We start from the raw sequence: 11,416 nt of genomic DNA, 5'->3' as shown, positions 1-11,416 counted from the left end.
ACTACACACAACACTTAACACCTCAATACTACTTCCAGCAGTCAAAAGATTTTAATATTCTAACGTTTTCGGCCGTCTTTTAGAGGCCCTCTTCAGGATGAAACATTAAAAAACAGTTCTATCTTTTGAAGGATTCTAATAATCGAATACAGCTGTGTTCCGAACTTTTAAATATTTAAACGATGCGTAAGATATAAAAATCGTTACGCTTACAAGACAAAAAATTATTTTAAAATAACGCTATACATAAATTATTATTGTAGAGTTGTGAAAATTAGCGCTATGTAAACACTGCTATACATTAAATATTATTAAATAGTTGTGAAAATTAGCGTGATGTAAACGCTCTGATTTCTTATACATAGCAGAAAGATTAAAAATAATTAAACTTCCGATTATTGTTGTGCCTTGTGGCAATGTAAATAATATTTCCACGATTGTGGAATCGGAATATAATCGGAGTTGATGCAGCTTCCCTTTATGGTTTCTCTATAAATCTCAATAGCCTCCAACGAGCGTAAGTCGTGTCGGTCAAAGGCCCTATGTAAAAGAGTAGCCTCATCCCAACATGGGGAAACCCCAGGTTCGGTAGCATACCGTGCTAGAGCCGTACTATACTTCTGCTTCGACACATCATAGTACGGCTCTAGCACGGTATGCTACCGAACCCGGGGTTTCCCCATGTTGGGATGAGGCTACTCTTTTACATAGGGCCTTATGCTCGTTGGAGGCTATTGAGATTTATAGAGAAACCATAAAGGGAAGCTGCATCAACTCCGATTATATTCCGATTCTACAATCGTGGAAATATTATTTACATTGCCACAAGGCACAACAATAATCGGAAGTTTAATTATTTCTAATCTTTCTGCTATGTATAAGAAATCAAAGCGTTTACATCACGCTAATTTTCACAACTATATAATAATATTTGATGTATAGCAGTATTTACACCGCGCTAATTTTCACAACTCTACAATAATAATTTATGTATAGCGTTATTTTAAAATAATAATTTTTTGTTTTGTAAGCGTAACGATTTTTATATCGTACGCATCGTTTAAATATTTAAAAGTTCGGAACACAGCTGTATTCGATTATTAGAATCCTTCAAAAGATAGAACTGTTTTTTAATGTTTCATCCTGAAGAGGGCCTCTAAAAGACGGCCGAAAACGTTAGAGTATTAAAATCTTTTGACTGCTGGAAGTAGTATTGAGGTGTTAATTGTTGTGTTTTGCATATTGTATATCAAACACACTTTATTATTGAGAGACTTTGTTTATTACATTGAACAAACATTTTCAACTCACTCAATGGGTCAACCTCAGGTTATTGATGCTATACGAACCTTTACACTAGTTCAAACTTTTTCCAGTTAGGCTAGATTTATAGATGTTACACTTTTCCAATGTTAATGCCATAGATGGTGAATGCACTAGTGCAATAATTTTGGCTTCCGCCCATTCGACTATGGACCCATCTGTTTGTGCTACTCTCGATAATGCTGTTGAATAGTGTCCTTTGTTTATATCGTACTTATGCACCTTGATTCTTTTGTTTAGGTTTCTGGTTGTGACACCTATATACTTCTTGTTGAGATATAATTGGTCATTCTTATACGGTATCGTGTATACGCCTGCTTGTTCTTCCTTTTTGATCTTGTCTTTGTCATTCCTGAGTAAGTTATACATTGTGAGAGCCCTTTTGTATAGTAGTGTCGTGTTTTTGTATTTTGCAATCATAATGCTTCATAATATCGGATAGATCTTTGTTGTATGTGAATTTAGTGATACTGTTGTTCCTATCACTCTTCATTTTCTTTTTGTAGGATCTGTGCAAGAATTAATTAGTTTCTACATAGATCCTAGAAAAAAGAAAATGAAGAGTGATAGGAACAACAGTATCACTAAATTCACATACAACAAAGATCTGTCCAATATTATGAAGGAGATTGCAAAATACAAAAATACAACACTACTATACAAAAGGGCTCCCACAATATATAACTTACTCAGGAATGACAAAGACAAGATCAAAAAGGAAGAACAAGCAGGCTTATACATGATACCGTATAAGAAAGACCAATTATATCTCAACAAGGAGTATATAGGTGTCACAACCAGAAACCTAAATAAAAGAATCAAGGAGCATAAGTACGATATAAACAAAGGACACTATTCAACAGCGTTATCGAGAGTAGCACAAACGGATGAATCCATAGTTGAATGGGTGGAAGCCAAAATTATTGCACCAGTGCGGGTTCACCATCTTTGGTGTTAACATTGGAAAAGTCCAAAATCTATAAATCTAGCCTAACTGGAAAATGTTTGAACTATAAGGATGCCACAATTTTACTTTCAGCTTGGAAGTACATAATTAAACAGAGCTCATGATTTAATGTGGAGCATGCGGTTGTTGTAAAACTCCTATGTTGTTATATTTATATTTGTAGTTATTTTATATATTTTATTGTATCATATTTTATTATAGTTTGTTTGATTAGTTCAATTTCGGTATTTAATGGACTATTTAGATAGTTTCTATTGTGTTTATTTTGAATTTAACACAATGTTCGAAACACTTTTAATTCAAATTTCTTGGTGATTCAATAAGAACAATTGTAAACAAACCAGTGTAAAGGTTCGTATAGCATCAATAACCTGATGATGACCCATTGAGTGGGTTGAAAATGTTTGTTCAATGTAATAAATAAAGTCTCTTAGTAATAAGGTGTGTTTGATATACAATTTTAAATAACATTAAATTATAAAGATTAAATATATTGGAACATTTTTCAATGTTTGAAATATAAGATTCAATAAGTGTTATTGAATTTTTTCTGATTTCATGACTTAAAATTACAAATATAATTAAGCTTTAGAATCTATTATAAATCCTTTAAAAACATTTACATAAAATAACTTAAAATATAATATGAGAAATCTAAATTAAATTATTATTATCCAAATCCTTTTATTCTATCAAAATTAATTAATATTTAATTTGACTTTGTGTAATAAGACCAATATCAAACTGTTCATAAGACTATGTATTAATGGTTTTATCAGGAAATTATAAAATTTTTATGTTTTTATCTGGCTGAAACTAAAAATTTTAATAACAGTATTAAGATTTTAAATTGAGGTCTTTAAAATGTTATTTATTAAAAATTGATTTTTGGTTTTATTTATTCATTTATTTTATTGGATGTTGTTTGAATTTTCAGCTTGAAACGACACTATGATATTGTAGTTTCTCTGTGGACAACAAAGCAACATAAACTAAGACAAAATATGATTTTTGCTACCATTAAAATTGTAAAGTCTTGGGATTTGGCACAGGTAAGAATACTTTAATGTAACAGTCACAATAACTAACAACATGTTTTGCTAAAATAATAAACTGATTTGCTTGTATTATTGTTTTTAGTTTCGCAGTATGGGTAAACATCAGAGAGAATCAATATTAAAAGCATTAAACGAAGATACAGAAAAACTTGTGAGTGAAGGTGATCAGGATGATCCTGCACTATTAAGATTACAAGAAGAAATGAGATATTGTAATAAACTTTTCTTGGAACTTCAAAAACAACTTGAACTTGAAGAAGGTATAAAGTACTTTAAATTAAATTTATACAATCAGTCATTGTAAATATACTAATGTATGTTTCAAATCTTAGCCGAAATGTCTCCTAAAGGTCCAGTAAGACGATTCAATGATATGGTAGCATCAATGCAGAATATATTAAATGAGAAAGAGAGAACTTTAAATAGTAGAGTTCATTCTCCCATTCCTCGCACATTAGATATGTTAGAAACTATGGTTATACAACATAAGGTAAGATAAATTGAGGTAAAGATTATTTGATTTAATATAAAATATAATAAATAATATCTGGAAGCATTAAAAATTCATTATTGCTTTGGATATTTTCTATACCATAGCATATATATAAAAGATCATTTTACAGTTATATTATTCTTTATTTATATTGCAATGTAGTCGTTCTGACAGTTTATAGACTGAGGATCACTGAATTTAAATCACTGATATGGTGGATTATCTATGTCTTTGTCCATTTTTTATCTTTGAAAAAAATCATTCCATAGGTTTATGCCAAAAGTTTTTGTTTATTCAATAACCTAATGTAAGAGACAAATAGTGCTTAAAAATATTCTTATATTTTGGCTAGTGCAAAATTACATTTTAGAAAAATGACAATCTGGCCATGAAAATCTGACACATTTTCACAAACCACTTGTGTGGTTTATAAACCTTAGTTTAAAAGCCAGTGTTGCAATATGCTATTTTAGACAGATTGAATTATAATTTATAATAAATATAGAATTTAATATTTAATAAACAACAGTATTATTAATAAACTGTAAAAAGTATTTATGTATTCATAATTAGTAAAGTAATTAGTTAGTCATAAATTTATCATAATTATTTAAAGAGATCAAATTTGTTCTTGCCTGAATGAGTGGTTATTTGATGAAATTCAAATATTTTATTGACTAAAAAGAAAATGATCTATTTTTGATGATATTTATCTTAAAGTATGATATCATAATAATGAAATTTAGAATAACTTTAAAGTTTTTATTTTAGAATAATGAAAGTTTGAACCTTGTTTATATATTTGTGTAATCATCATTAATTTTAAAATTAATTCAATATAATATATTGTAGATAGAATTGAATCTGTACAGAGAAAATTAAAGTTAAAAATTTTAATGAATAATTATTTCCTGATCAGCAATTTTATTTCTACTTTTTCGTAAGCTTAAGAAACAAAATTTCAAAGTTAACTGAGAAATACTTAAACAATTAAAATATAGTTCTTTTATTGTTATTTGAACAGAATTTATTTATTTATTTATTTCTATATGTTTTGTTTCTAGGAATTTGAAACTGAACTTCATAATTTGGAATCACAAATTCAAGAAATTCAACAAACTTTCCATTCAATTACTAGAAAATCTCCTGTACTCCAAACTAGACATGATACTATGGCAGAATCTTGGGATAGATTATGGAGTATATCAAGAGTATATATTGAAAGGTATTGACTTATATTTTTATAAGTTATATTTTAGATCAGGAGTCAGCAACCTATGGCAAGCATGCCACGTTTGGCACACTGGACAATTTTCACTGGCACTCTGAATAGAAATGTAGTAAAAATTATATTTTAATTATTAATTACACATTTAAATGGAAATCATAGTTCAATGAAGGCCATGGTACATTAAAAACAAATCTCATGTTTGTATATTTCTATTACAGTGCATGTGTTTATGCTCTGAGTCATCATCTATGTGTTATGCAAGTTCTTCACATGTAAGAACATAGTTCAATTAACAACTTAACTTCAAAATTATACATTTTTGAAGACTATTATAATCGGACTTGTTTTGATAATATATATAGCAAAATTGGTAGAATCATATCAGCACTCGGAATAACGTTATATCTTACATTTGGCACAACACCATTGAAAGGTTGCTGACTCCTGTTTTAGATTATCAATAGCATTCATTTATTTTTAATTTAAGGTTACTTGATTAGTCTAAAATGCATTCACTGTTAATTAAAAGTGTAAACATTTGTTCCTGTTATTATATTACATTTTATTTGGAAATTAATTCTGTTTCTGTCTAAAGTGATGTCATTATTTATAAATTAGAGTTGTTACATGGATTTTGGCTAATTATTATTATTATTTTTTTTTAATATTATAATAAATGCTTGAAATTTCAAATGTAACTTTTTACAATTTTGAGTAATAATTTCTCCTTAAATCAAATAATATAAAATTAAAGCAAATAATTTTTTAATTAATATATGAAAAAATTTTTAAATTTTATCCTATCTAGCAATATCAGCTTAATAAAATGAAACTATGTACAAAATACATAATAATTTATCTTTAAATATTTTAATCATGCAAAATTATGTAATAAATATGCTAATTTTTATTAATTTTAGATTGAAATCTGTGGAAATCTCTCTTCATGGTATGGAAGAATCTACTCAAGTTGTCTCAAATGTGGAATTACAGCTTGCTTCTTATGAGAATATGCCATCTGATTTAGATACTTTAAGAAAAGTTCATGATAATTTACTGGTATGTTTCTAATATTTTTAAATTTCAAAAAGAATATTTTTTAAATATTTATGATAATTTTAATATAACATTGTGTAATATGAAATGTAATAATTCATTTTATTTAACTAAACATCTTCATGACAATAAAAATTTTAATTATGATTTATGTTTAAATTTTAGAATGTCCAAGTTGAAATACAACAACATCGGTATACATTGGACCAATTAACAGAAAGTACTACAAAAGTACGTCACTTAACAGAACAAAGCAGACCAAAACAAACAATTCATCATGATGTTAATAAATTAGATGAAGATGTCAGAAAATTAACAAAACGTTGGGAAAATACATCCACACAAGTTGTTGAACGGTAATTTTTAAAATACTGAATTCTTTTATTATATTAAATTTTTTTGGAGTAGATATAATTTGATAATTTAATCATAATAGACTGAGAAGTTGTGAAGCTGCTTCTGAGCTTCTAAGAACATACAAGAGTAAAATGGAAGTTGAGAAAGTATGGGCTACTGATATGTCTTTTAAAATAGAAGAAATTAAACCTGTAAAACATCCTGTAGTTGATGCTGAGAAAGAAATGGAAAAATTAATGGTAAGAAGATATAAAGTAGGTGTTAAAATATGATGTGTTATTTTTTTTATTACAGCAACAGAAACTGCATAAATCACAAACTTAAAAAATAAAAAAAATCCCTTATTATGAAATTTAATATTAAATTGAATTTCAGACTTTTTATAATTCTCTTGCTGAGAAGAAAAATTCTATAGAAAATGTCAACATTTTGGGAGGAAGATATATTAGAGAAGCCAAGGTATGCAGCTTGCTAACTATTAACTGCTTTTTTGTAATTTTCCCTGACAATTTCTTATAAAATAGTTAAAATAATAATATAATAATCTTTCATATTTAAATATATTCTGAACAAAATTTTCTTAATAAGTTGAATAATAATTTAAATTAAAACTTAAATATTCATATTAATAATTTAAAATTTTATGAGTCATTTACTTTAAGAATATTTCAAATATATGTAATATTATAACAATATTTCTTATTAGAGAATAAGTTCTCCCTCTCTCTCTCTCTCTCCTTCTCTCTCTATTACTGCTTTATCCTATGCCAAATGCTTCTGCTTAATAAAATTGAATTGCATGAAGAGAATTTTTTATACTTTTGGGTTTTCTTAAGAGCTCCATGTAAATTGGATATATTTTTAAAGACTTGCATGCTGAAATAGTATCAAAAACCTCTTTCTGTTTGTTTGTGAAGAAAAATTTTTGAGAATATTTATTACTTTAAGGCATGTATATGACATAAAATCCATTTTTGGTTTGCTTTGCTAAGCTGTTTTGCAATTCTGCACAAAGAACCAGATTTTGTCCCATCTTGCTTTCCTTTGTCAGCAATTAAAATTGCTAGTAGGAATCAATGCTATATATTTATCCTATGCTATAGATATTTGATCTTCGTCTCAAACACTACAAAGAAGGTTTAGAAGAAGTTCATCCTAGTCTTGATGCCAGCGTCGTAAAGAAAGCAAAATTATCTTCTGGTGCTGATGTTGTAAGTCAAGAACTAGATACTCTTAATCAACAGTATACCAATATGGTGGATAGTCTAGTTCAACATATTAATGAATTGAAAGTAGCAATATCAAATCATAATGACCAGAAGGTAAATATCTTTTAATAAAGTTATTTTGTGATTACTGAAAACATATTTATTAAATAAATATATTTTTATGGTTAATTTTACATTAAAAATGAAAACATGCATACATATGAAAATAAAATTACTACATGTTTTAATGTTTCATACAATACAACTCCAATATAGCAGAGTGTGAATAAATGTTAAATTATAATGTTAAAGTATAGTTAAAATGTAAATGTATAAATGAAAGCATAAAATTTAATATAATTTTTGTAAATTGTTTTGTGTCATAATTGTAACTTTGTAAGTATTTTGTTTAGAATTTCTTTGCTTGAATTAATATAATTACATTAATTTAGTAATTAATGTAATTATTTAATGTTGTCCTTGTGATGTTTATTAATTCTGCCCTGTGGGCACTAAGATGCTCTCTTTTAGCTAGCCCATTTTGGGTTTGGTCAGGTCTACAATAGGAAAGTTAGGGGCTGATATATCCAGATGGACCATCCCCGAAAAATTTATGGGTTTTTCAACCCATCCAGATTTGATCCTGGGTCCCCAAAACAGTATGCAGCCAGCTTAGCCACTCAGCCATCCAGCCATCTGTGATATGTTGTTTTAAATGATTTTTAATTTGAATAATTTTAACAAAATTTTTTATTTATAAAACTTAAATAATTTAATAATAGTCACAAGAAAATTCAATCTTGAAATGAAGAAAAGTAAAACAAATATTTGGAAAATTTTTGTGAAATTATCAACTCTTTTCTAAATGAAAAATGTTGTCCATTTCAGTGATGATTGGTTGTTCATTAAAAACTTTCTAGTTTTAAAATTTGATTTAAATTTGAATTGTTTAACTCTTAAAAACTGAAAAAATCAAAAAATTTTAAAGTTTTATAAATTTTCAATATCAATAAAATATAATAATTTATTCAGGAATAATTTTTTTATATCCAGAATATATTATTATATTAAATTAAAACAGAAATTTAGTATTAACATATTATTAAACATAAAAAATAGTAAAAATTGTTTTTCTATATAACTGTAGATGTTAAACAGTTGAAATCACTATATTGTTATGAAAATATTAGCTTTTTCAAAAATTTTTCAGAAGTTTTGATTTCAGAAGTTTTATTGTTATTTCTGCAGACTCCATCCCAAAATTATTTCTTCAATAGAATAGTAGAAAATATTTTATATATTAATGTTGACATATAAGGCTCAGAATAGTCATTATCTACAAGTAACTTTATTCAGACTCCTTTTTCACTCTTTCTTTCCTGTGTGCGCTTTTATCAGGCTTGTCATGAGTGAGGCTAGGTCCATAATGGTTTAGCTGGATGGTAAGGGATGGGACCAAACATATCTGAGACAGACCACTCCTCAAAAACTCCTGAGATTTTTTGACAATCTGTATTTAATCCCAGGTCTGCAGAGTAGTTGACTGACACTTTAACTGTTTCAGCCATCCAGTCAATTCAGATTCTTTGATCATAATTTGCAGCTCATGTCAAAAATTCCTGAAATTTTCTGAGTTATAATTTGGTTAATTAAGTGATTTTAATTAATAATTAATTAAACAAATAATTTGAATTAATGGATTAATTTAAATTTATTAATCATTAAAATTTAAAAATTTTAATGATTAATAAATATTTAATAAATAATTTATCAGATGGCTAAGATCCATAGTTCAAATTCTCTAATCATTAAATCATTTAATTTGCACTATAAGTTAATCTAGAAAATTTTGCATATAATTAATCTCAATTTGTCATGTGTTATCTCTGTGTGTTTAATTCTTACAATTCAGAGGCATTGTACTATGAAATCTCCATTAGATATTACACAATACATTAGATTTTAATAAAATAAATTTGATTAAAACAGAACTTTCTATAAAAAACTGTAATGTATTATGTTGTAGAAAATATAGTTGTAATCTTATCCTGTGTCTTCTGAACTTTTTTAATAATTGTTTTTCACTATAATCTTTTTTGTGAAATTGATATTGGTTTGCCTGTAATCTGTAAGTGAATGTTGTATATAACCTCATAAAAAAAAAACTAATAAAAAAATTATGATAAATTTCATGGCCATGCCATTAGAATTTGCAAAAAATAAGATTTAAAAATATAACATTTTATTGTTCTAATTGATTGGATGCAAGAGAAGTTTTAACAAAGAGTATTAGAAATTAGAATTACAAAACATTCTATGATTGATGGAATTATTTAAGGTTAAAACTTCTTTTAGATGATATTACAATATGGTAGATTAATGGAATTCGTTAACATTTAGTGATTGCAATAGCGAGAGTTTCTCCAGTTGCAGTGCATTTTACATAATATCAGTAGGAAAGCTGCAGCAATTTTCTACTTCCAGCTAACAGAACAGAAACTTGTTTTCACAAACTTTTTTGAGTGTTAAAGATATGATCAACTCATTTTTGTAAGTTCTAGCTTCTTATATATGCTATTAAGTTTAGAATCATAAAGAAAATTTTCTGTTTTATCTTCAGAGTTTAAAGAAGTTCTTTACAGATAAAATCTTATCTGAGTAGAATGAGATTCTGGATTCCCCTCATAATTTTAAGGAACATAAAAATTTTTAAAGTGTTTAATTTTTTTTTTTTACTTGTTCACTATCCTCATAGATAGCAATGCCCAAAACTGTGTGCCAAAAATGTTTTTAACATTTTTGTTTACTTATTGCATATGTTAAAAATGTCAAGAGAAATTATATAAAATACAATATATTCTTCGAAGTGTATAATAATTAAAAAGAACTGTATTTCTAAAAAACAAATAATAAAATTTTCCAAGTGAGAAACACTGCAAATTTTATGACACTTTTGAGAAGGGTTGATCTGTGCAGTCTTGTGGTGTAGACTGCTCCAAGAAGTCACTATTGATGAACAAGTTAAACATTAATATTGATTCATTATTAGAGAATAAAATTATTTGTTTTTAAAGATAATGACAATGAATTTCATGTAAAAACTTAACATTTTAATTTACTCATTTATACTTTTTTAAAAATTAGAGTTTTAAACAGTATATAATTATCATAATACGTGGAAATAGAAATGCAGACTTAAAATTATTGTAAAAATGATATTAGTTATTTTTCAAATAAATGATAGAAATTAAAAGATGGTTAATTTTGTTAATAATTTTATTTTTATAAATAATAATTACAATTTTTGCATCATTAATAAATTGAATTATCATCAGTCTGTTCTTACGTAGTGAATGAATTTTAATAAATATAAAAAATACATTTTAATTGAGCCTAAATGCTTTTTAATATAATTTTAAAAAATTCTCTATATCTTTATACAATTATTATAGATCTGGTAAAACAATATAAAAGAATTATTTTTATAAAAAGATTAAAATTTTATGTTGTACAAAAGAATTCTGTTTTATTAAAATATAATTTCATGTAATTAATGCCGATTATAAATAAAAAAGGAGTCAAGTTTATTAATATAATAAAAGAAAATATGAATTAATGATGAAACAGTATTGATGTGTATGTTAGTAAACTTATAATTTTAATATAATTTTATTAAATAATGTTACTTATATTTTTTACTAAATTTACAAGCTAAATCAGTAT

At 26.4% G+C, this 11,416-nt stretch overlaps 1 protein-coding gene across 1 annotated transcript in view; it reads left to right on the top strand.

Moving 5' to 3' along the window:
• The window catches only part of LOC111624135 (microtubule-actin cross-linking factor 1-like), a 126,278-nt gene that overhangs the window by 30,151 nt on the left and 84,711 nt on the right, over positions 1-11,416 (top strand). The window contains exons 18-26 of the mRNA XM_023366930.1: positions 3,228-3,342; positions 3,431-3,608; positions 3,681-3,838; positions 4,906-5,066; positions 5,993-6,131; positions 6,294-6,484; positions 6,565-6,724; positions 6,861-6,944; positions 7,589-7,807. Of these exons, the coding sequence (XP_023222698.1) occupies positions 3,228-3,342; positions 3,431-3,608; positions 3,681-3,838; positions 4,906-5,066; positions 5,993-6,131; positions 6,294-6,484; positions 6,565-6,724; positions 6,861-6,944; positions 7,589-7,807 (1,405 nt within the window). The remainder of the gene's footprint in view (positions 1-3,227; positions 3,343-3,430; positions 3,609-3,680; positions 3,839-4,905; positions 5,067-5,992; positions 6,132-6,293; positions 6,485-6,564; positions 6,725-6,860; positions 6,945-7,588; positions 7,808-11,416) is intronic.

This window comes from Centruroides sculpturatus, unplaced genomic scaffold (assembly GCF_000671375.1).
Source record: "Centruroides sculpturatus isolate CEXI.00-Female unplaced genomic scaffold, Cexi_2.0 scaffold214, whole genome shotgun sequence".
Classification (NCBI taxonomy): Eukaryota; Metazoa; Arthropoda; class Arachnida; order Scorpiones; family Buthidae; genus Centruroides; species Centruroides sculpturatus.
The sequence above is the reverse complement of the archived record's forward strand: the minus strand, read 5'-3'. Positions and strand labels throughout refer to the sequence as shown.